The 25,709-nt window shown below is 37.2% G+C and overlaps 1 protein-coding gene and 1 long non-coding RNA gene across 7 annotated transcripts in view; one reads left to right on the top strand and one right to left on the bottom strand.

Moving 5' to 3' along the window:
• REV3L (REV3 like, DNA directed polymerase zeta catalytic subunit) overlaps nucleotides 1–25,709 on the top strand; it is a 203,864-nt gene that overhangs the window by 102,554 nt on the left and 75,601 nt on the right. For 5 of the 6 annotated variants that reach the window (XR_014807038.1, XR_014807043.1, XM_021091238.2 and 2 more), the window contains 5 exons: nucleotides 8,420–8,562; nucleotides 9,207–13,371; nucleotides 17,902–18,815; nucleotides 20,806–20,888; nucleotides 22,589–22,711. Coding sequence is in view for 3 of the 6 variants with exons in the window: in XM_021091238.2 (XP_020946897.2) it covers nucleotides 8,420–8,562; nucleotides 9,207–13,371; nucleotides 17,902–18,815; nucleotides 20,806–20,888; nucleotides 22,589–22,711 (5,428 nt within the window). In the remaining 3 variants the exon portion in view is untranslated. Of the gene's footprint in view, nucleotides 1–8,419; nucleotides 8,563–9,206; nucleotides 13,372–17,901; nucleotides 18,816–20,805; nucleotides 20,889–21,117; nucleotides 21,217–22,588; nucleotides 22,712–25,709 lie in introns of those variants that run through there. The other variant, XR_014807044.1, reaches the window with a different exon arrangement.
• LOC146406158 (uncharacterized) lies at nucleotides 20,139–24,988 on the bottom strand. The gene is made up of 2 exons (XR_014807349.1): nucleotides 22,467–24,988; nucleotides 20,139–22,151 (listed from the first exon to the last, which is right to left on the bottom strand). It is a non-coding gene; the product is annotated as an uncharacterized LOC146406158 (long non-coding RNA).

The following is a 25,709-nucleotide window of genomic DNA, read 5'->3' as shown; positions in this document are numbered from 1 at the left end:
TCATTCGTCTGTCAGTGGACATTTAGGTTGCTTCCATGTCTTGGCTCTTATAAATAGTGCTGCTATGAACATGGAGGGGCATGTATCTTTTCAAATTAACATTTTCTCTGGTATATGCCCAGGAGAGGGGTTGTAGGATCATATGGTAGTTCGGTTTTTAGTTTTCTAAGGAACCTCCATATTGTTTTCCACAGTGGCTGTACCAATTTACATTCCCACCAACAATGTTGGGGGGTCCCCTTTTCTCCACACCTTCTCCAGCATTTATTATTGGCAGACTTTTTGATGATGGCCATTCTAGCCTGTGTAAGGTGATACCTCATTGTAGTTTTCATGTGCATTTCTCTAATAATTAATGATATTGAGCACCTTTTCCTGGCTTTGAGACCATCTCTATGTCTTCTGTGGAGAAATGTCTTTTTAGGTCTTCTTTCCATTTTTTGATTGGGTGGTTTGTTTTTTGATATTGATCTATATGAGCTATTTGTATAGTTTGGAAATTAATCCCTTGTCAGTCACGTTTACAAAAATTTTCTTCATTTTGTAGGTTGTCTTTTTGTTTATGGTTTCCTTTGCTATGCAAAAGCTTTTAAGTTTAATTAGGTCCCATTTGTTTGTTTTTCTTTTTATTTCCATTACTCTAGCAGATTGATCCAAAAAAAATAAATATTGGTGCGATTTATGTCCAAGACTGTTCTGCTTATGGTTTCCTTTAGGAGTTTTATAGTATCTGGTCATACATTTAGGTCTTTAATCCATTTTGAGTGTATTTTTGTGTATGGTGTTAGAGAATATTCTTATTTCATTCTTTTGCATATAGTTGTCCAATTTTCCTAGCACCACTTATTGAAGAAATTGTCTTTTCTCCATTGTATATTCTCGCCTCCTTTGTCATAGATTAATTGACTATGGGTACATGGGTTTATTTCTGGGCTTTCTGTCCTATTCCATTGGTCTGTATGTCTGTTTTTGTGTCAGTACAATACTGGGGTTTTTTTGGGGGGAGGGTTATTTGTCATATTAAAATATAGTTGATTCACAATGTTGTGACAGTTTCTGCTGTAGGGCAAAGTGCCTCAGTCACTTTACATATGTATACATTCTTTTTAAATATTCTTTTCCATCATGATCTTCCCCAGGAGATTGGATATAGTTGCCTATTCTACACAGTAGGACTTTGTTGTTTACCCGTTCTAAATGTAATAGTTTACATCTACTAACCTCAACCTCCCAGTCCATCCCAGTCCATCACCCTCCCTCTTGGCAACCACAAGTCTCTTCTCTATGTCTGTGAGTTTGTTTCTGTTTTGTAGATAGCTTCATTTATGCCAGATTTTATATTACACATATAAGTGATATATATATATATAGATATAGATATATGATATATAGATACATATGGTTCCTAGTCAGATTCGTTAACTGCTGAGCCATGGCAGGAACTCCTGAAATGCATTTTAGATGCCCTGCATTTCTACTCTCCTCCCCTTACAATTACTATTTTTGATATTATATTTTACATCTAATTATTTTGTGTATCCTTTAACTGCTTATTATAGATACAAATGATTCTGCTACTTTTGTCTTTTAAGGCACCTACTAGCTTCTTTGTGTGTGGATGATTTCCTACCTTTATTGTATGTTTTCACCTACCAGTGATCTTTTCCATTTTCTAATTTTCTTGCTTCTAGTTGTGGCATTTTTCTTTTCCATCTAGAGAAGTTCCTTTAGCACTTGTAAAGCTGTTTTGGTGGGGGTGAATTCTTTTAGCTTTTCCTTGTCTGTAAAGCTTTTGATTTCTCTATCAAATCTGAGTGAAAGCCTTGCTGGGTAGAGTATTCTTGGCTGTAGGTTTTTCTCTTTCATCACTTTAAGTACATTGTGCCACTCCCTTCTGGCCTGCAGTTTCTGCTGAAAAACCAGGTGATACCCTTATGGGAATTTTTGTTGTTCCTTTTCCTTTGTTGCTTTTAATATTATTTATCTTTAATTTTTGTCATTTTGATTACAATGTGTCTTGGTATGTTCCTCTGTGGTTTAATCCAGTATGAAACTCTATGCTTCCTAGACTTGGGTGATTTTCCTTCCCCAAGTTAGGATAGTTTTCAGCTATTATCTCTTTAAGTATTTTCTCAGGGTCTTTCTCTCACATTTCTCCTTCTGGACCCCTCTAATGCAAATATTAGTGTGCTTAATGTTGTTCCAGAGGTCTCATAAACTGTCCTCATTTCTTTCTGTTCTTTTTTTCTGATTGGTGGCAGTGATTTCCACTACTCTGTCATCCAGCTCACTTATTTGTCCTAATGCCTCGTTTAGTCTACCATTGACTCCAGTGTATTTTTCATTTCAGTTAGAATTGTATCCTTCAATTCTGTTTGATTGTTCTTTATATTTTCTAAGTATTTGTTTAAAACTTCTGATTTCTCACTCTGAGCATCCATTCTCATCTAAAGTTCTTTGATCATCTTACGATCATTATTCTGAACTCTTTCATTGGTAGATTGACTGTCTCCACATCATTTAGTTCTGGGGTTTTGTTTCATTCTTTCATCTGAAACATATTCTTCTGTAACCTAATTTTGTCTAAATTGCTATTTGTATTTTTTTGTATGTGGTAGCTTAGTTACATTTCTCAACTTTGTAGAAGTGGCCCTCTGTGGGATACATCCTAAGCGTCCCAGCAGCGTATCCTCCTCCCATCACCCGAAGGCCAGAGGCCAGCATGTTCTAGGGGAGTGTCTGGCTTGCATTTCAGATTCTGCTACAGACTGTGGGACTCTAATTTTCTTGCTTCTGCTGTCTGCCCCTTGGTAGGTGAGGCTGGTCTAGAGGCTTGGGCAGACTTCCTAGTGGGAGGGGCTGGTGCCTGCCCACGGGTAGGTGGAGCTGGGTCTTGGCACTTTGGTTGTGCCAAAGGGGCATGTGCCTAGGGGCATGTCTAGAGGCAACTGTGGTCTCAGCAGATCTTTTGGCTGCTGTCTGCTAATGAGCAGAGCTGTGTTCCTTCCCAGTTTGTTATTTTTCTTGAGGTGTTAGAGCATTGGATTCTATAAGCTGTTGAATGGGGCCAGGTATTGGTGCCAAGATGTCAACCTCCAGGAGAGCTCATACAGATGAAGCTCCCTGACATGTCCACCACCAGTATCTGTGTCCCCAGGGTGAGCATCAGCTGCTTCTCACCTCCCCAGGGGACCGTCCAAGTCCAGTAGGACGGCCCAGGCTCCTAGGCCCACTAGGTCTGGCCCAGGCTCCTCTCAAATTACTGTTTTCACATTTGGTCCCTGTACACATGAGATTTTGTGTGTGCCTTTTAAGAATAAAGTCTCTATTTCTCCCCCATCTTGTGGGGGCTCATACAATGAAGCCCCCCTGATCTTCAAAGCCAAATGTTCTGGGTACTCCTCTTCCCAGTGCCAGACCCCTGGGTTATGGGACTTAATGTGGAGCTCTGAGAGAACTCTGATATAAGTATTCTCCATTTTGTAGGTCACCCACCCAGGGGGCTGTGAGATTATATTATATCTTAGGTCTGTCCCTCCTACCCATCACTCTGTGGTTCCTTCTTTATATCTGTTGGCCAAAAATCTCTTCCCTAGTAGGTTCCAATCTTTTTCATCAGTGGTTGTTTTGCAATTCTTTGTGATTTTTGGTATGCTTGTGAGAGGAGGTGAGCTTAGTTATTTTACTCTGCCATCTTGGCCACTCTCCTCCATAGTATGTTTTTCTAAATCAGTCTCTTATGAACTTGATTGGTTTGAGTCTGCCCTTGACCAGTATGCTCTGTGTATAGAAAACATTAGGCTTCTGAGCTTAAAACACTCATTGTGCCTCTGTTTTAAACTTGGTAAGCAATACTAGAACTTCTAAAGTCTGTTTTTTGAAATATGGATGTTAATATGTATGTCATATATACATACTAAATATATATAATACATCTCTAGTTTCTCATCATTACTGTAAAACATAAATTTTCAGATCCCTTTAAAATTTCAGATCCTGGGAGTTCCCATCGTGGCTCAGTGGTTAACGAATCCGACTAGGAAACAAGAGGTTGCAGGTTCGATCCCTGGTCTCACTGATTGGGTTAAGGATCCGGCATTGCTGTGAGCTGTGGCGCAGGTCAAAGACGTGGCTCGGATCTGGCATTGATGTGGCTGTGGCTTAGGCCAGCGGCTACGGCTCCAATTGGTCCCCTAGCCTGGGAACCTCCATATGCAGCAGGTGCAGCCCTAGAAAAGCCAAAAAAAAGATAAAATTTCAGATCCTAATATCTGAATATATATCAGAACCTTCTCTTCTATATTTTCGCAATATGCTCCTACAAAGATTTGCATTTTTATTCTATGAGTAGGAAATTCCAAACTTGCAAAGTATTATTTCATACCTGCTTCCTAGTTTCACATACTGAGTTCTCTTTGTTATCATAGTGATAAATTGTTCAAAGATTCAGCTCCTTAACCTTTGAAGACCTAATTTTACCTAGGCTAGAGAGAATCAATATTCAATTTCCTGATAGATTTGATCCTCAACAATATCATAAAAATGTCACTTGCTGATATTTCATAATCTGTTAAAAAAAAGTGAGGTAAAAGACATACAATTTCTTTGTAGTTATTCTATAAAATATTTTGTCAGTTTTTTTGTGTAAATTTTATTAATCTTTTCATGGAATGTCCTGTTGGGAAATGTTTCAGCCACATCCACCTCTTTTGGAGCATAAGCAATCCTAAATGATAATAAACAGTGCTATAAAATGGCTTTGTTCTTGTTTCTGTGTTTATTATTTTTATAGTGCTACTATTTTGCCTTCTACTTCTTAAAGTTTGTGACTTCAGAGTCATATTTAACTTGTGCTTCTTTACATCCCTCTCTGTTGTTAAATTTTTCTAGTTTAGGGTTTTGTTACTATTTATCTGGAATGCTATGAATCACCTTTTATCTGGTTTCCTTGCTTCCAGTTCTGTTCTCCATATAATAGGGGTGATAATTATGATTGTTAAATAAACACTTAGTAGGCACTTAGAAAGGGAAGCAGAGAATATCAAGACCCTTCATGAGTCCAAGTCACTTTCTGTTGCTTACTTAGAGAAATGTGATAATCGTATAGAGTCTAAATTTCAGCCAGATATTTAACAAAGTCTTAGCTAACATCCTTGTGGATAAGGAGGATATGTGGTAGTAGTGACTGATTAGGCGAGAGCTTAGTTGATTTTGCATTCAAAAACCACATAAATGTGGGCGTTTCCGTTGTGGCACAGCAGAAACGAATCCGACTAATATCCATGATGATGCAGTTTCCATCCCTGGCCTCACTTAGTGGGTTGGAATCTGGCATTGCCATGAGCTGTGGTGTAAGTCACAGATGCAGCTCAGATCTGGCATTGCTCTGGCCATGGTGTAGGCCAACAGCTGTAGCTCCAGTTCGATCTAATAACCTACCCAGGGAACTTCCGTATGCCGCCAGTGTGGCCCTAAAAGGCCAAAAAAAAAAAAAAAAAAAAAAGAAATTTTGGCTACCAGCTATAGCTGGGGTAACATTTATTATTCTAACAGATTTTAGATTTTATTGGTAAAATAGTATTTATTTGATGGACCTAAGTCTTGCTATAATAAGTTGATTGTTTCTTTTCTGTTTTAGCAAAATTTATTGACTATTTGATATTTTTATTTGGCTGATCATATGGCATTTCACTTTTTCTTACTTCCATCTGTGTTTCTCTTCATTGTTCTTTCACTGTTTTCTTTTGATATTATCCCTTTGATTTTACCATCAACCTACCATTAGCATTTCTTTTACAGTTTCTTAGCTCTTAATCTGGCTTAGCTGTTTTATGCTTCGATGCCCATATTCAGTAGATACACATTCAAATAGGTAACATACTTGTGAAATCACTATCTCATTATTCCCAGTCCTGCCAACTTGTTTAAAATAATAGACCTAGTTTATCCCATAATTAAATTAATGCTTGTGTGTCCTTTGACTGGACCAATTCTGTGAAAACCACACCCATGTTAACCTTGGAAAAAGAAACCTCAGCATTTCATAAATGTATACTAGAGAGAGATTGAATAGTAGAAGTATGGTGTCCAGGGAGTTCCCATTGTGGTTCAGCAGAAATGAACCCGGCTGGTGTCAGTGAGGTTGTGGGTCTGATCCCTGGCCTCACTCATTGGGTTAAGGATCTGACATTGCCGTGAGCTGTGGTGTAGGTCAAAGACGCAGCTGGGATCTGGCGTTGCTGTAGCTGTGATGGAGGCCAGCAGCTACAGCTCCGATTCAACCCCGAGCCTGGGAACTTCCATATGCCACAGGTGTGACCCTAAAAAGAAAAAAAAAATAGTAATATAGTGTCCAGAAAAGGAGTCATTTAATTCTGCCTGCATGTTGGATGTTATATTCTGCCCCAAATACCTTTTTTTCTTTTGCTTTTTAGGGCCACACCTGTGGCATACAGAAGTTCCCAGACTAGGGGTTGAATCAGAGTTACAGTTGCTGGCCTATACCATAGCCACAGCAATGCAGGATCCAAGCCACATCTGTGAACTACACCACAGCACTATAGCTCATGGCAACACTGGATCCTTAACCCACTGAGCGAGGCCAGGGATTGAACCCACATCCTCATGGATACAAGTCAAGTTCGTAACTCACCGAGCCACAACAGGAACCTGAGTACCGTATTTTTTGAGTACTGAAGAAGTAAAGCAAAGGGAAAGAAGAGGAAGAAAACTAGAAGGATTTGTGAACACTGTCACTTTTATAAACAAGATAATATTTGGTCTGATAGAAAGAATAGATAATGTTTGATCTAATTAGAAAAGAATTATGGAACAAATGATAAATACCTTCAGATATTTTAAAGGTTATCTTGGGAAACACAGCATGGACCTGCTACATACGGCTACACAGAAAAAAGTCAGGAGTGAAATTTTTGTGTAATATAGGAAGAAAATTACTAAGAATTAGAGCCATTAACAACAGAAAAGGTACCTTATGAGACAGCAGGCCCCTTAGGCTGAGAAGGTAAATGTGGAGTTGGTGGAGTCTTTTAAAAATAAGTTTTTTTGCCTGGGGTAGAAAGCTGCACTAGATTATTTCTAGTAACTCTTTCATCTCTTTAAGAGAGTGATTTTTAGGACAAACTGATTTGGGGAAGGCTTAATGAAGAAACATTTAAATGCATAATAAAGGGGTATTTTCAAATTTTTAAGACAGGAAAAAAAAATTTAGATGGAGTTAGAAAGTAATTTTGCCCATCCAGATAGAAGGGAAAGTATCAATCTAGGATCTAGTGAAACATTTAAATCTGTATGAGATGAAACTTAAAGAGAGTATCCACCTGGACTTCACAGTCCCTCTGCATTCTTTTTTTTTTTTTTTTTTTTGGTCTTTTTGCTATTTCTTGGGCCGCTCCCGCGGCATATGGAAGTTCCCAGGCTAGGGGTCTAATCAGAGCTGAAGCCACTGGCCTACACCAGGGCCACAGCAACGCTGGATCCGAGCCGCATCTGCAACCTACACCACAGCTCACGGCAATGCTGGATCCTTAACCCACTGAGCAAGGGCAGGGATCGAACCCACAACCTCATGGTTCCTAGTCGGATTCGTTAACCACTGTGCCGTGATGGGAACTCCCTTCCTCTGCATTCTTTAGTAACCCAGCTTTATAGCCACTGCTGGAATTGACTCAACACCTTTGCTCCCTCCTAGCCTATTTCTTATCTTTTTGCTTTCTCTTTCAGCCCTGCCCTAAATACTCCCCTGGCCTATCTTTTTGTTTGTTTGCTCTAATTCATAATGTACTGATTGTGTATTTATGAAGATTTCTTAAAATGTGCCAGGATGCCACCTTTTTGGAAATTACTGGCTTCTTACCCAGGCTGTTTATATGTGTATACCTAATGAGAGATGAAGGGGAGAATATAAGGGAGAACTTAATTCGATATGGTAGTCTAGGATATTGTGGAGCTTTGAATACTGGAATGAGAGTGTCTTCCATCTCACTATAAAGTGAGTTTATAAAGTATATTTACAATAACTTGGTAGAATTATGGTACCAAAGCAAAGTAAATCTGCCTAAGATTATAATTTTCATATATTTTTTACTTCATTTTACTTTTACAGCATGAAATTAGGCAAGTTAGGACTTCCTGCTGTAGTACAGCATGTTAAGAATCTGGCATTGTCTCTGTGGCAGCACAGGTTCGATCCCTGGCCTGGCATAGTGGGTTAAGGATCCGGTATTCCCACCGCTGTGGCATAGGTTGCAGCTGTTGCTCATAGTCACTTCCTGGCCCAGTAATACCATATGCCATGGTGTGGCCATAAAAAACAACAACAACTATGCAAATTATTTGAGTCTGACATGCTTTTTTTTCTAATGTTCATACTCACTGTGAATCTTAATATATTCTCTAGATCACTGTGCAGAAATACCCATAGAAGCTCAACAGAAGAAGATGATTCATCTTCAGAAGAAGAAATGGAATGGAGTAATAACAGTTTGCTTCTAGCCAATCTTTCTATACCTCAGTTAGATGGAACTGCAGATGAAAATAGTGGTAAGTAAACTAGTCTACTGTGAGCATTTTGTTATGTAGAAGCTGCAAATATATATTTATTTTGAAAACTAAAGTCACACTCTCTCTGTATGTTGTTGGCTCAGTGAGGCTACAACAATACTGTTAGATTTTATCCTCCATGATTTTTTATTTTGAGAGAATGTAGATATATAGTATTTTTCTCATTTCTAAGAGGATAACATTTATTAATCACTGATTTATAGCTTCATAAACTTTAATCAGTTTATCATCTTAACATTTAACATAGGGAAGAATAAGAAGTATGCTTAGCCTATAGAAGTGATAATGCAAGGACTTAACTATTTTATGAAAGATTTTCAAGGTGACAGTATTTTTCCCCATATTCTCCCAAAAGGCACTGAATATTGATATCATCTATTTCTGGTCAAAGGAATATGTGTTTAAAATAATGACTAACAATCAAATCTAATTAATTTTTGATTATTAGATAGAAGTATTTTCCCAATGATGGGAATAACTTTTTTTTATTGAGATAACTGTTTTAAACATACAAGTTTAATTTCATTTGATTTCTTTCTTAGTGATAATATCATGGTGTGGGAAAATATTTTAAAACTTAAAAGAGTAGAGGTGAAATAAATTTTATTTTTCTCACATTTCAGACAATCCACTGAACAATGAAAATTCTAGAACCCACTCTTCTGTGATTGCAACAAGCAAGCTGTCAGTAAAACCTTCCATCTTTCACAAAGATGCTGCTACATTAGAACCCCCATCTTCCGCCAAAATTACCTTTCAGTGTAAACACACAAGTGCCCTTTCTTCCCATGTTTTGAACAAGGAAGATTTAATTGAAGACCTTTCACAGCCAAACAACCTGGAAAAAAGTCTAGATCATTCAGTTGCTTCTTTTACAAATGAAAGCACTTACTCTATGAAGTACCCTGGATCTTTAAGCAGTAATGTCCATTCAGAAAACTCTCATAAAGAGAATAGCAAGAAAGACATCCCTCCAGTATCTTCCTGTGAAAGTAGTATTTTTGATTATGAAGAAGATATTCCATCTGTTACGAGACAAGTACCAAGTAGAAAGTATACAAACATCAGAAAAATTGATAAGGATACCCCTTTTATACATATGAACCGTCACACTAATGAAAGTACATTGGGCAAAAATTCTTTCAACTTTTCTGACTTAAATCATTCAAAAAGTAAATTATCCTCTGAAGGAAATGAAAAAGGAAATAGCACAGCTCTGAATAGTTTATTCCCTTCATCATTAACTGAAAATTGTGACTTGCTATCATGCTCAGGGGAGAGTAGAACTATGGTGCATTCTCTTGATAGCATTGCTGATGAAAATGGACTAAATAAACTTAAAATTAGATATGAAGAATTTCAAGAACATAAAACAGAAAAACCAAGCCTCAGTCAGCAAGCAGCACATTATATGTTTTTTCCCAGTGTTGTTCTTTCTAATTGTCTAAGTAGGCCACAAAAACTCTCTCCTGTCACATATAAACTACAACCTGGCAATAAACAGTCCCGATTAAAAATGAATAAAAAGAAGCTTGTAGGTCATCAAGAGACTTGTACCAAAACTACTGAGACTGGACCCTCAAAAGATAATTGTATACAAAATAATCCTTGTAATAGTAATCCTGGGAAGGATAATGTATTGGCTAGTGATTTAATTAAGGTCACCCGTGGAGCTTTTGAAAATAAAACATCTGCAGACAGTTTTGTGGACTGTCACTTTGGAGATGGAACCTTAGAAACTGAGCAGTCCTTTGGATTGTATGGAAATAAATACACACTTAGAGCCAAACGCAAGGTAAATTATGAGAATGAAGATAGTGAGTCAAGTTTTATAACACACAACTCAAAAATTAGCCTACCTCATCCCATGGAAATTGGTGAAAGTTTAGATGGAACTCTCAAATCTCGAAAACGCAGAAAAATGTCTAAAAAGCTGCCCCCTGTCATCATAAAGTATATTATCATTAATAGATTTAGAGGGAGGAAAAATATGCTCGTGAAGCTAGGAAAAATAGACTCTAAAGAAAAACAAGTAATATTAACAGAGGAAAAAATGGAACTGTATAAAAAGCTTGCACCTTTGAAGGATTTTTGGCCAAAAGTTCCTGACTCCCCTGCAACCAAATATCCCATTTATCCACTAACACCAAAGAAAAGTCACAGAAGAAAATCAAAACATAAGTCTGCAAAGAAAAAAACTGGTAAGCAACAAAGGACAAATAGTGAAAATATTAAAAGAACTTTGTCTTTCAGGAAAAAACGGTCACATGCTATTCTTTCTCCTCCCTTACCATCTTATAATGCTGAAACCGAAGACTGTGATTTAAATTATAGTGATGTTATGTCTAAGCTAGGTTTTCTTTCTGAGAGAAGCACAAGTCCCATAAATTCTTCTCCACCTCGCTGCTGGTCTCCCACAGATCCAAGAGCTGAGGAAATTATGGCTGCTGCTGATAAAGAAGCAATGCTTTTTAAGGGTCCTAATGCATATATTGGCAAGACTCTTAACTCCCGTACAGGGAAAAATAGTCGAGCAAGAGTACAGGTTAAGAAATCAAAAACAAAGCTTGTTAATCCCTCTGTGGTTACTAAGAAAAGGAACAAACGAAATCAGACAAATAAACCAGTAGATGATGGAAAAAAGAAACCAAGAGCAAAACAGAAACAAAAAACAAATGAGAAAGGTATATCAAGAAAGCACATAACACTAAAAGATGAAAAACTAAAATCTCAAGCTGGTGCCGAAGTTAAGTTTATGCTGAAACAGAATGTATCTGAGACCGCAAATAGTTCTGGAGGCTCTCAACTACTTTTTAAACAGAAAGATGTGTCACTAATGGGCTCTGCTATAGATCATCCCCATTCTATTCTCCCTACTGGAATTCACGGACAGCAGAATTTACCTGGCTGCTTTTCTTCTTTCCTAGAAAGCAAGAAGCCTGTAGATTCGCAAGCATTCCCTAGTTCACGAGATGATGTGCATTCATCAGTTGTTTGTAGTTCTTTGGGACCTGCTATCTCAAAAATTAATGTTCAGCGGTCTCATAATCAAAATGCTATGTTTACTCTAAAAGAATCAACCCTGATTCAAAAAAATATATTTGACCTTTCAAACCATTTGTCTCAGGTAGCACAGAATACACAGATGTCTTCTGGTATAATGTCTCCAAAGATAGAAGAGAATGCAAATATACAAAAAAACTATTTGTCATCTCTTGGAAAGTTAAATGAATATCGTAATTCCCTAGAATCAAAGGCAGACCAGATGTATGCCCCTAATTTTCTGCACTGCAAAGACAGTCAGCAGCAGCAGGTTGTGTGCATGGCAGAGCAGTCAAAGCACAGTGAAACTTGTTCTCCAGGGAATGCTGCCTCAGAGGAAAGTCAGATACCTAACAATTGCTTTGTAACTTCCCTGAGAAGCCCAATCAAACAAATAGCATGGGAGCAAAAACAAAGAGGCTTTATTTTAGATATGTCAAATTTTAAACCTGAAAGGATAAAGCAAAGATCATTATCAGAAGCAATTTCACAAACCAAAGCACTTTCTCAGTGTAGAAATCGAAATATGTCAACACCTTCAGCATTTGGTGAAGGACAGTCTGGACTGGCAGTTCTAAAAGAATTGTTACAGAAAAGACAGCAGAAAGCACAAAATGCAAATAGTATGCAAGACCCATTGTCTAATAAACAGCAACCAAGCAAAAATATTTCTGGTTCCCTTGAGCATAACAAATCAATTAAACGAACACGATCTGTAACATCTCCAAGAAAACCTCGAACTCCCAGAAGTACAAAACCTAAAGAAAAAATTCCCAAACTTCATAAAGTAGACTCTTTAAATTTACAAAACTCTGGCCAATTGGATAACTCCCTATCAGATGATAGTCCCATCTTTTTTTCAGATCCAGGTTTTGAAAGTTGTTATTCACTTGAAGATAGCTTGTCTCCTGAACATAATTATAATTTTGATATTAATACAATAGGTCAAACTGGATTTTGTAGCTTTTATTCTGGAAGTCAGTTTGTCCCAGCTGATCAGAATTTGCCTCAGAAGTTCCTAAGTGATGCAGTTCAGGATCTTTTCCCAGGACAAACTATAGAAAAAACTGAGTTTTTAAACCATGATAACCAGAAATGTGATGAAAACAAACATCATGCTTCAGACTCAGCCTCATGGATTAGATCTGGAACTCTAAGTCCTGAACTCTTTGAGAAATCATCCATAGATAGCAATGAGAATCATCACCACAACCAGTGGAAAAATAGCTTTCATCCTGTAACAACTCGCTCCAATTCAATAAAGGAATCTTTCTGTGTGCAGCAGTCAGAGGACTGTCTAAATGAAAAATCCAGATTGAATAGGAATTCGGTAAGCAAAGAAGTGTTTCTTAGCCTCTCACAGCCAGGCAGTTCAGACTGGATTCCAGGTCATACCAGAAAAGAAATGGGACAGTCTCTCGATGCAGTCAATACCTCTTTTACTACAATACTGTCCTCTCCTGATGGTGAACTTGTAGATGCAGCTTCTGAAGATTTAGAATTGTATGTTTCAAGAAACAATGATATGTTGACACCAACTCCTGATAGTTCACCAAGGTCTACCAGCTCTCCCTCACAATCTAAAAATGGCAGTTTCACCCCTCGAACTGCTCACATTCTGAAACCACTTATGTCCCCACCAAGTAGGGAAGAAATTATGGCAACTTTGTTGGATCATGACCTTTCAGAAACTATTTACCAGGAACCATTTTGCAGTAATCCTTCTGATGTACCAGCAAAGCCCAGGTAATCAGAATTATATTTTCCCCTTGGGTCACTCTGAATGATAATATATGTAACAACATTTAGTACCTGACTACTACTTTTTTTGCTGTGATACTGTATTTGTAAGTATATCATTGGTAATACAATTTATAATTATGGACATATTAAGAAAATTCACAAACTAGCTGGATGGTTGCACCTAGAGAAATTTATTTAAGTTGAGGAGTGTTGGTCTTGGATCTACTATTATTTTGCATTGTGTCAACATGAAGGATTAGAGATGCAGAGGCTCTAGCATGATGCCAAATTAAGAAGTATGTCACAATACTTTAAAAGGATTATAATTTTAAAGATGGTATTTATTTCTAAAATGGTAAACTTTCATAATCTATTAAAAGAACTTTATTTTTTGAGTGTTTAAAAACAAGTATACATGTTTTTAGATACTTTCGTGATACATTTCTAAGTGAAGATTTTAAGTTGTTTCTAATACTCTCTTTTCATGTTGCCAAGATCTTCAATCATATTGTTAATATTGGTAGTTTGAACAGTTATTAGGAGTGCAAGGTGGACTTTACTTCCCCTTATCTTTTCTTTCTTTTAAGGATCTTTTCAGACTGTGATAAACAGACCAATACACACACACATACACATGGCCAGTAGCAAAATGCAAAGGAATCACAGTACTGGCTTATTTATAAACCAGTAGTTAAGTAGGTATCCTGTCCTGCCTGCATTATCAGAACATATCTGATAAGAGCTAATTTGGGGAACATAGCTTAATCTTAGAAGTTTAAGCCATGGTCCTGCCCCTGTGTCTTTGATCATATTTACCTGATCAGTTGCAAAGAGAGGCAGTTCATGTCAGCCATCCAGTCAGAGAATAGCTAGGACTGCTGAGGCAGATTCTGCTTAGTCTAAATGATGGAATGAAATATGAAGAGCCAAATAAGGCAAGAGGTCATACTGCATGTATGCACTGGCCTTGAGCAGCACCATGTTCCTGAGTCTAATCAAAAAGATGAGGAGCTCTCACTGTGACTCAGAGGGTTAAGAACCCTTCATAGTGTCTGTGAGGATGTGGGTTTGATCCCTGGCCTCAGCCAGTGGATTAAGGATCTGGCCTTGCCGCAAGCTGTAGCATAGATCGCAAATGCAACTTGGATCTGGTGTTGCTATGGCTGTGATGTAGGCCGGTAGCTGCAGCTCTGATTAGACCCCAAGGAACTGCCATATGTCACAGGTGTGGCCGTAAAAAAAGTCAGTAAATGGCAGGCATTTTACCCAGCAGATTAGCAATAATTTCTATAGGAGTCAATTTAAGAAAGGAGTGAGAAAAAGTGATTAGAAATATAGAGTAGAAGGAATTCCCTCCTTTAAGTCTTTGAAGTGAAGGCAGAAACCACCTCCTTACCCCCGCACTTCCTAACACATTTTTGCTCTTCTGTTTTGCTTAGTATCCACATGGGCCTTTTAGCATGAATGAAATTCTTTATTTCACTGCTGGAATATATGAATTTCTGTTTCTTAGACATTAGTTTCCATTATTTTAGAGGCTTTGTCTTTATCAGTAGTGATTATGGTATATTTTTTTCATCAATCTATATTTTCTTCCTTAGCCTTACACATCTTTTTAATTCTTAACTTATGTACTAGTCATTTACTCTGTATTGTTGTTAGTTGCTGTCCAACTTTGACTCTTGTTTTAATGATTATAAGCTGAAATAAAAGGATAATAATCATTATATTTGAAAAACAATTTTTATTAAAAAACTTATGTATTCGCTCTAGAATATATAGGAAGTATAAAAGCAGAAATAAAAATTATACCATTTCTCTAACTAGTGACAACTACTGTTAACATTTTAATGTTTTCTTACCTTTTTAATGTAGTTTTTATTGTTTTATGAAATGTGATCTTACTGTAGCCACAATATTGTGTTGAAGTTGATACCCTTAACATAATGTAAACATTTTCTAAATTTATGAGTTTCTTGAGACATTGTTTTAATGGCTGCATAATAGTTTATCATGTGAATGTTACTGAATAGAAAAAGGTGTTCTGTTTTGCCACTGTAAATAGTTATATGATTAGTATCTTTTTCATAAAGTATTTCTTATGTTTTGGAGTTTCTTCCTTGTAGCTCTCGAAGTAGGATTACTAAAAAATTTAAAGATCTTGGTATATGTTATAACATGAGTTGTAGCAATTAACATGCTGCTGACATTATTCAAAAAAGTGAATTTATCCCACCTCAGCAGTTTTTGTTATTTTTTACTTCATTATGATCTCTGTATTATTAATATTAGTCATGTAACATGTACACATTTCCTTCAATAGCAGTAACTCTGCTTCTAGTTTTTCATAAATCTGCAAAGCAGGTGTGGGGAAGGTGCTAGATCCTGATTATGGCATTAACTAGAAGGAACCAAAATCTTTCCATGTAAAGGGGAAAGGGAAATACAGTAACTTGAAAAAATAAAAATCATTAAGAAAGAAAGACAGACAGACAGTAACTCTAGTGCTCCTCCTTCAGCTCCAATGAGAAAACAAGAATTCAGTTCCTTGAGTTTTATCTAGAGAATGACCAGGTCATTTGGGTAGTCATGTCCTGTGAGAAGTAACTGAGGAACTAAGAACTAAGAGCTATCTTAATATCCATGAGAGATATAACTTGAGGAAGAAAAAATAGACTTATTTTGGAGTTCCTGTCCTGGCTCAGCAGAAGCAAATCTGACTAGCATCCATGAGGATGCTGGTTCGATCCCTAGCCTCGCTCAGTGGGTTAAGGATCCGGCGTTGCCGTGAGCTGTGGTGTAGGTTGCAGATACAGCTCGGATCTGGCGTTGCTGGGGCTGTGGTGCAGGCCAGCGGCTACAGCTCCGATTCAACCCCTAGCCTGGGAACCTCCATATGCTGTGGGTGTGGCCCTGAAAAAAAGACAAAAAAAGAAAAAGACCTAGTTTATGTTGCTGCAGGAGACAAAAATAGTACCAGTGGAACTATGTTAGATGTTTAGCTTCACATTTATAATAACTATTGGTAACTAAGCCAAGTTACCTTTTAATTAGTGATTCCTCACATACATACATTAGTAGCACTTAAGCTGCGTGGGCCCTGCCAGCTCCTAAATTCTTACATTGTTGTTAAACCTTGTCATGTAAAGAGGAGAAAGAATTATGGTAATTTACCTCAGTTGTGTGTAATTTTTTTAATGTTTGAGGGAATCTGGCAAAGTACAAAGATTTATTTGAAGTGACTGGCTTTGCTAAACCTGTGTATAGAGTCTAGAAAATGTAGAGAGGCTGTAAAATCTAGAGATACAGTCTTTGATGATAAATTCTTTCATTGTTTTTATTCATAAGTGGTGACATGGCAAGTTATTTAAGATGGGTAGAGGAGGAGTTCCCATTGTGGCTCAGTGAGTTAAGAACCCGACCCAGTGTCCTTCAGGATGCAGATTCAATCTCTGGCCTCACTCAGTGGGTTAAGGATCTGACATTACTGCAAGCTGCGGCATAGGTTGCAGATGCAGATCTGGCATTGCCATGTCAGTGGTGTACGTGGGCAGCTGCAGCTCCAATTTTTTGTTTGTTGGTTGGTTGGTTTTTTTTTGTCTTTTCGCCTTTTTCTGGGGCTGCTCCCACAGCATATGGTGGTTCCCAGGCTAGGGGCTGAATCAGAGCTGTAGCCGCCACACCGGCCTACATCAGAGCCACCAACGCGGGATCCGAGCCGTGTCTGTGACCTACACCACAGCTCACGGCAACGCCGGATCCTTAACCCACTGAGCAAGGCCAGGAATTGAATCTGCAACCTCATCGTTCCTAGTCGGATTCGTTAACCACTGCGCCACGACAAGAAATCTTGGAGTTCCTGTCGTGGCGCAGTGGTTAACGAATCTGACTAGGAACCATGAGGTTGCGGGTTCGATCCCTGCCCTTGCTCAGTGGGTTAACGATCCGGCGTTGCCGTGAGCTGTGGTGTAGGTTGCAGACACGGCTCGGATCCCGCGTTGCTGTGGCTCTGGCGTAGGCCGGTGGCTACAGCTCCGATTCAACCCCTAGCCTGGGAACCTCCATATGCCGCGGGAGCGGCCCAAGAAATAGCAGCAACAACAACAACAACAAAAAAAAAGAAATCTCGCAGCTCCAATTTGACCCCTGTTTTGCCACAGGTGTGGCCCTAAAAGGAAAAAAAAAAAAAAAAAGATGTGTAGAGAAAGGAAATCTGGTGAATTTATGCCACCTCCTCAAAGAAAAGGCTTCATGCAGCACTTAAAAAAAGCACCCTTCCTTTCCTTGTTTTGATGATACCTTAAAAAGGAAATTAATTTAGTAGTCATCTACCTGTGAGGAAAAGCATATTGAAACTAAAATGTACCTTCGTAAAGTAGGTGTGGTCAGAGGAGGGTGTGGAAAAGAAAGAAAGAGATGGGCAGTTTTAAGACTCTAAAAGGAACTTTGAAAACTCTCTAGGTTGGAGAGCTAAATATTTTGGTAATTGCTCTTTTCAGACAAAACAATTGTTGTAAAATATGTTGTTTATAGGGAGATTGGTGGACGGCTTCTCATGGTAGAAACTCGACTTGCAAATGATCTGGCTGAGTTTGAGGGAGACTTTTCCTTGGAAGGACTTCGTCTATGGAAAACAGCATTCTCAGCAATGACTCAGAATCCAAGACCTGGGTCACCACCTCGCAATGGCCAAGCACTTGTCAGTAAAGGGTCAAGTAATAGCCATAAAATGATTGAAGATAAAAAAATTGTGATTATGCCTTGCAAATGTGCCCCAAGTCGACAACTGGTTCAAGCATGGCTTCAAGCCAAAGAAGAATACGAACGTTCCAAGAAACTGTCTAAAACAGAGCCAACTGGAGTTGTAAAATCTGCTGAGAACTTCAGCGCCTCAGTTAATCCAGACGACAAACCTGTAGTGCCTCCAAAAATGAATACAACTGAACGTATACTCCCCACCACAGCACATACCAAGGAAGATGTTGATAATTCTCAGATTGGTTTGCAAGCACCAACCACAGAATGCAGTCGAACTGCAAGTGGAAGTCAGCCGCTGCCACCAGTTGCTTGTGCAGATGATGCTGAGAATGATGAGGATGAGGATGATGACTATTACATTAGTTATAGCTCCCCTGATTCTCCAGTAATTCCCCCTTGGCAACGGGCAACATCCCCAGATTCCAAAACATTAAATGGAGATGACAGACCCTCATCACCATTAGACGAACTACATTCCCTAACCATTGAGAACTTCTTAAAGCCCGTAAAAGACAGTATACAGAAAAGCCCCTGCAGTGAGCTTCAGGAGCCTCTAGTGATATCTCCAATTAATGTTAGGACAAGAACCGAGATATGTGAATCACTTTGCCTTCATAGTACACCAATCATACGAAGAAAACTTCTGGAAAGGCTTCCCGAGGCAACTGGCCTTAGCCCTTTGTCAGCAGGTAAGTTAACAAACAACAGAAAGTCTCTGTAAAGCTCTTTGAATATTAGAAATGAAGACAGCATTAGACTATGTAATGAAAATCAGAGCTTTTTATTTTTACTGTTTTGGGGGTGTTTTGGCAGGGAGCGGTGGGGGGGCACACCCATGGTGTATGGAAGTTCCCAGGCTAGGGGTCTAATTGGAGCTGTAGCTGCTGGCCTACACCACAGCCGTGCCAGATCTGAGCCACATCTGCGACCTCCACCACAGCTCATGATGAAGCTGGATCCTTAACCCACTGAGAGAGGCCAGAGATTGAACCCATGTCCTCATGGATACTAGTCGGGTTCATTACCACTGAGCCATAGCAGGAACTCCCAGAGCTTTTTAATTGATATTTTAGGTCTTCTAATGAGAGATTATTGTTACTTTATCATTTCTTAGAAAGACGTTGTCACATGGAAACCCTTTTATCTTTCTTACATCTGCTTCCTTCCTATTTTCTTGCCTTCTGGGTAAAATATAGGAGCCCTGTTAGAAACGTTACCTTCTTGACCTGGTTTTTCACTGGCTTTGATACATACCCAAATTTCTCCCATGCTTTAAAATAGAAGGAAAGCTAAACACCTGCCTTGACCTTACATCTGCCAGTTTCTGTTCTTTTTCCCTCTCTTGTAAAGCCAAATCTCTGAAAAGATTTCTCCAATTTGACAGTTCTGTTTCTTTCCCTTCTACTCATTTCTCAACCCACTCCCAACTGGATTCTGCCCCATCATTCCATCAGTCTGGCTCTTACAAAGATTCTCTATAACCTTCATGTAGCCAGTCTTCCTATCACATGCCCTTTAAGCAACCTTTGGCTTGTTGACTACACCTTCTTTCTTGGAGCGTCTCCTCTTGGCTGTCCCTCTATTCCTCTTTCTTCCTACTTGCTTTGCTTTGAAACTTACTTCACATTCTCAGTTATTATCTGCATGTTGGAATTTATTAAGGCTTAGCCCTAAGCTGTCTTTATATTCTCTCTCAGTGACCTAATTCCTGCCAACATGATCACTATAGATAACTCACAAATTTAAATTTCCAGTTCAAAGCTCTTCTTTAATCTCTAGAACGTTATATCCAGCTGCCTGTGGCATTTCTTCTTGAATGCTCAAAGGCATCACAACATCAGTATTTTTTAAACTCAATTTTTGATCTCAGTGCGTTCATCACCAACCACCCAACACACCTCACTCACACTCATACAGGCCCATACATTGAAAACCATTGGTCCTTTTTCAGTTTTCTTTATTTCAGTGAATAGTACCACCATGTCTCTGTCATTGAGTTACATGGGTCAGAAAGATGGGATTTATTTATGATACTCACCTGATTCCCTCATGGCCTATCTTGTGGTTTCCACACTTCATTGTTTTCTAAATTACCCAAATTTCTCTATCTCTGCCCTGTCAGGCCTTCATCATCTCTCACCTGGGCATCTACCCTAGTATTCTTATTCACCCTTAGCAATTGCCAGGTTTTTTGCTCAGTAATCAGGGAAAATCACCACTGTTCCTAGTTAATTCCTATTCTTTCTTCTGACTTTAAATTCAAAAAAGCCTTCCTAGTCGCTCTGACTGGATAAAATTCCCAATTATATCCCCCTTTGTTGTACGTTCTATATGTATTTGATGAATGTCTGATTCTCTCTCTAGACCTCCTGAGGGTAGAGACTATATCTTTTCCTCATCCTTATAAATAATTAAATAATTCCCTAGGATAATAACTGAGGTATAAAACTCAACAATTAAAATCCATGTTTTTATTTAATAATACAAATTAAAAAATTTTTTTTAGTATGGGGGTCAGAGGTTTGAATTAGTTTCATTTTTAAGTTATGAAGTCTTTGGGGGGAATTTATAGGACAGTACTCATAAATGGCGTCTAAGAGTTTACAGAAATTACAAAAAAAAAACCACAGAAGCAGACAATTTTGATATACATGTTAAATATAAAATTTCTTTCCACAGAACCAAAAACCCAGAAATTAAGTCATAAGAAGGGAAGTCATAATACTGATGCTCTTAGAAGAGTACTCTTAACACAAGCAAAGGTAACTATGCTAAACATATTTAAAGATCAGTGGAAGATCCATTTTTATTCTTAGATTTCAGTTAGATAATTGGTAACTTTGTGTCAGTTTTTAAATAAGTTTATTATATTTTTGCATCATTTTATTTACATATCTTTGAGACAACAAGAAATTGCATAATTTTTTTTTAGTTTTTTTTTGTTGTTGTCGGGATCTAAAAGATTCTTATATGTAAATACAAATATTACAGAGAAAGTGACTATGATAGCCAAAATGTGGATTATGAGGATACAAATACATTAACTGATTACTGGCAAAATCAGAACAATCCAATGACAGCAGAGCTCAAGTAAGTGATTTTTGATCCCACCAAAAATATATCCTTTTTCTTGGTTTATTACTTTTTTTCTCAAATATAACATTGATTTTTCAGTTCATTTGACTAAGTAGCAAAGGAAAGCAACATTATTTACCTCTGAAATTCTGAAAAATCATGTGTCTTCAAATGCTAAAATTATTGTAATACTTAACTCAGAAATACATAATTATGTGAAAAAAGTATACATTTGATACGTATCCTTAGAAATATATGATAGAGATCATTTCTATATTGGCCACTTCTCATAAATATCATTAACTACATATATATTTTAGTATTTCTATTTTGAGATCACAAATATTTTTAAAACTTATTTTTAAGTTAGTATTATTAAATTATAGGCTATATATATTAAAAACATATGTGTATACAGCAAAAATTGACAGAACATTGTAAATGAAGTATACTTTAATAAAAAAATTAAAAACAAGTATGTGTCATAAATATAAATCAACACTTTGGCAGAAATGGTTAATGGATTTGGAAATCATAAAAAATATATTTTAAAAAATAGATTATATTCTTTGTAACCTCTTGAAAACTATTTATGTTTTAGTTTATCTTTCAAATATGTTATATTAGGGTAAAATACAGACCCACAATGTTCAAACCTTTTATAAATTTTAGCCAAACTAGTTGCAGATACATTGCTTGCCTGCCTGCTTACTTGTTTGTCATACTTCCAAGAAAGGTCAGGATAAATTTCTCTGTGGTCACAAATGTCAACTCTCTAAAAGACTATTATTTTCAGTATTTGGGATTTATGGGGAAAAAATTAACATATGGTTTACTTACAGATCATTAAAGATATTTCTACATGTATCAGTTCTGGTATCTTGAATTATTAGTCTGAAAAAAATTCTAATAAAATACTTAAGTGTCTTCTTGGACTTAAAGAGATAATACTGGAGTTCCCGTCGTGGCGCAGTGGTTAACGAATCCGACTAGGAACCATGAGGTTGCGGGTTCGGTCCCTGCCCTTGCTCAGTGGGTTAACGATCCGGCGTTGCCGTGAGCTGTGGTGTAGGTTGCAGACGTGGCTCGGATCCCGCGTTGCTGTGGCTCTGGCGTAGGCCGGGGGCTACAGCTCCGATTCAACCCCTAGCCTGGGAACCTCCATATGCCGCGGGAGCGGCCCAAGAAATAGCAACAATAATAACAACAACAACAACAAAAAGACAAAAGACAAAAAAAAAAAAAAAAAAAAAAAGAGATAATACTAGTTTACCATGTGTTACTAAATATATTATATTATGTAAGCAGAAATAAGTAGTCAAAAGAAAGAAAATGATTGCTCATTTATCTTTTTCTGGTTCTGTGTTTTTGTTTTTGTTTTTAATAGAATCAATTTGCAGCAACTACCCCAAAGAAAGAAACTTCTCAGATTGATGGACCATCTTTAAACAATACTTACGGTTTCAAAGTCAGCATACAAAACTTACAGGAGGCAAAAGCTTTACATGAGGTAAAACTATAGTAAGGACACATATACTTTGACTCATGTTTTATTCTGTGGTAAAAATACAGAAATTTTTTGCTGAAGGAGGAATACATTGATTTCTCTACCTATTTATTAATCTTCATTCTGTTCTTATTATTCCCACTATTTATATATTTATATAGAACAGGAAGACTTTTTTTTTTTTTTTTTTTTGCCGTGCCCATAGCTTACAGAAATTCCTGGTCGAGGGATCGAACCCATGCCACGGCAGGAACCTGAGCCACTGAAGTGACAACATCAGATTCTTAACACACTGAGCCACAAGGGAACTCCTAGAGCGGAGAAACTTAAAAGTAGTCATCAGTTACTGAGACTGCTTTGTGATTTCATACTTTTCACAAATCTTATACCTGAAATTAAAGAAGATGCTAAATTAGAAAAGATTTTTTTAGGAGTTCCTGTTGTGGCTCAATGGAAACTAATCTGATTAGTATCCATGAGGACACAGGTTTGATCCCTGTCCTCACTCAGTGGGTTAAGGATCCGGCATTGCACTCAACTTGCATCTGGCATTGCTGTGGCTGTGGCGTAGGCCAGCAGCTATAGCTCTGATTCAACCCCTCGCCTGGGAACCTCCATCTGTTGAGGGTATGGCCCTAAAATACAAAGAAGAAAAGATTTTTTTTAGCCATTAGAAACTGTATATCACTCTGGGATTGTTGTATTATGATGTTATAACATTTCAGATGTGATATCTACTTGTATTTTCTCTTTGGTTGGCTCAGTGGATTAGTGCTTGTTACAATTCATTTGTTCACATAATCTATGACCCAGTTACCTTCACAACACAGACCATACGCAAAGAATAGGAAGCTGTCTTGAAAAAAAATATTTGTCGCAGGATAGACGAGAATATATCTGAATGGTTCACTGTAAATTTATATGTACTGAAGAAAATACAACTTAAGACATACCTGACTGACAGTGAGGTGGAAATTAGAATATATTTTTGTAGTTTACACTTGTGCTGTCAGTATGGTAGCTACTAGCAACGTGGCTATTGAGAATTTTAAATTTGGCTTATACATCTAGGAATGGAACTTGAAATTTCATGTAATTTTAACTAAAAGTTTTATTTCCATAAAAACTTTTGCAACCTCATTGAGATGTGTTACAAATATAAAATGTATACTGATTTCAAAGACTTAATAGGAAAAAAGTATGTGAAATATCTCATTAGTAATTTTTTACACTGATTACATATTGAAAAGGTAGTTTTAGATGTATTGGATTAAAAGAAGATATTTTAAAACTAATTTAGCTTGTTTTTACCTCTTTTAAATGTGACTACTAGAAAATTTTAAATTACATGACTTTCATGATATTTCTTTCAGTCAATGCTAGCTTTAAACAGTTGTTTTATGTCTTGGCCTTTATAGCGGAGAATTTGATTTTGGGGGTGGTGGTGGTTTTTTGGGTTTTTTTGGTCTTTTGAAGCCAACAACCAATAGTTAAGTTCTATCTTGAACTGTTCTAAGGATTGGATGAATAGACTAAGAGAAAAATTTAAATATTGTCCTCATTTTTTGCCCTAAATTTGAACTAAGAATTGTACTTTTTTAGAATTAGTTTGAAACATAATCTAACTCCCTAATTGTTTGTGTATTGTTTCATTCACCAGCAGTCGTTTAGTTCCTGTTTGATACCTGGCCCTGTAATGTCCCCTGAAGCCCAGATGAATCAAGTAATAAGCTTAGGAATGTATATCTAATCACACCTGAAATTCAAAAATTAAAATACTTTGTTAAAAAATATTTATTAAAGTAAATTTGATAGACATTAACAAAATGACTTGTATTGATTTTTTTCTGTTATTATTTGAAAAACATAATTTTTTTATTACTTATTCTACAGAAATTACTTTATTCTACAAAACCCTATTTCAGAATCCTGGGCCGCCTTCAAAATCACTCTAGAGCTCTGGCAAGTTGCTCATAGCTTCCCAACACATGCGTTCTTCATCTCAAGGCACACTCCAAATAGCCACCTGGTGGTCAAATAGAGAATGAACAACAACAAAAATCTACTCTTCTTTTTTTCTAGAACTTGTGCTCATAGCATTTTTTCTTCTGTTTCTCGTTACCCTGGGCTAATCTCTCTTTTCATGTATAAATATACACACTGCAGCAGAGGTTTGCAGTCCTTGCCCCCCTCTCTTACCCAACTTTTTACTGATCACACTCAATAAATCTCTCTCTCCATCTCTTCATTCCATATGTTGGCTTCAAAAAAAAAAAAAAACGCCCCTAAGAACAATAATTTTTTTGGCTTTTTTGGGGTTTTTTTGCTTTTTAGGGCTGTACCCACAACATATGAAGTTCCCAGACTAGGGGTTGAATTTGGAGCTGCAGCTGCTGGCGTACACTGCAGCCACAGCAACGCTGAATCCTTAACCCACTGAATGGTGCCAGGGATCAAACCCACATCCTCATGGACATTAGTCAGGTTCATTTCTGCTGAGCCACAATGGGAACTTCCAGTAATGTATCTTATATCAAAGATTAAAAAGACAAAATTTGAATGTGAAATTTGGCCTAGTATATAAGTAAATCAACCTCCAGGACTCTTGACCTGAAGCTGTCTTCAGTCTTCATGGTCTTTCCACATATTCATTCTTTTCTAATTAAACAGTTTTGTTTTATTTGGATTTAGGGAGAGATTTTCTATTTTACAATTTTATATATGCTTATTATTCCAAAAAAAAATCCTGAAGAGTATATATTTAAAAGTTCTTTCCCTTAGCTCCTCATTTTACTTGGTTTGATTTTTTTTTTAACTTTAGTTTTTTTAAAAAATAGAAACAGCAATATATATTTCTTGAGGAAAGTGGTAGATTTTTAGAAATTTGTTTTATTTTATGTGCCTTATACATGCATAATTAATGTTCTTTCTATTTTAAAAAAGTACTTATAACATATTCACTAATGAATGCATGTACGATTACATGTACATGGTAAAAAAA

Source organism: Sus scrofa, chromosome 1 (assembly GCF_054392235.1).
Source record: "Sus scrofa isolate SSC_HxYL_T2T_F1_AM1 chromosome 1, Sscrofa_HxYL_maternal_Yorkshire_Landrace_v2.0, whole genome shotgun sequence".
NCBI classification, from domain to species: Eukaryota; Metazoa; Chordata; class Mammalia; order Artiodactyla; family Suidae; genus Sus; species Sus scrofa.
This window is presented reverse-complemented; position numbering and strand designations above follow the sequence as displayed.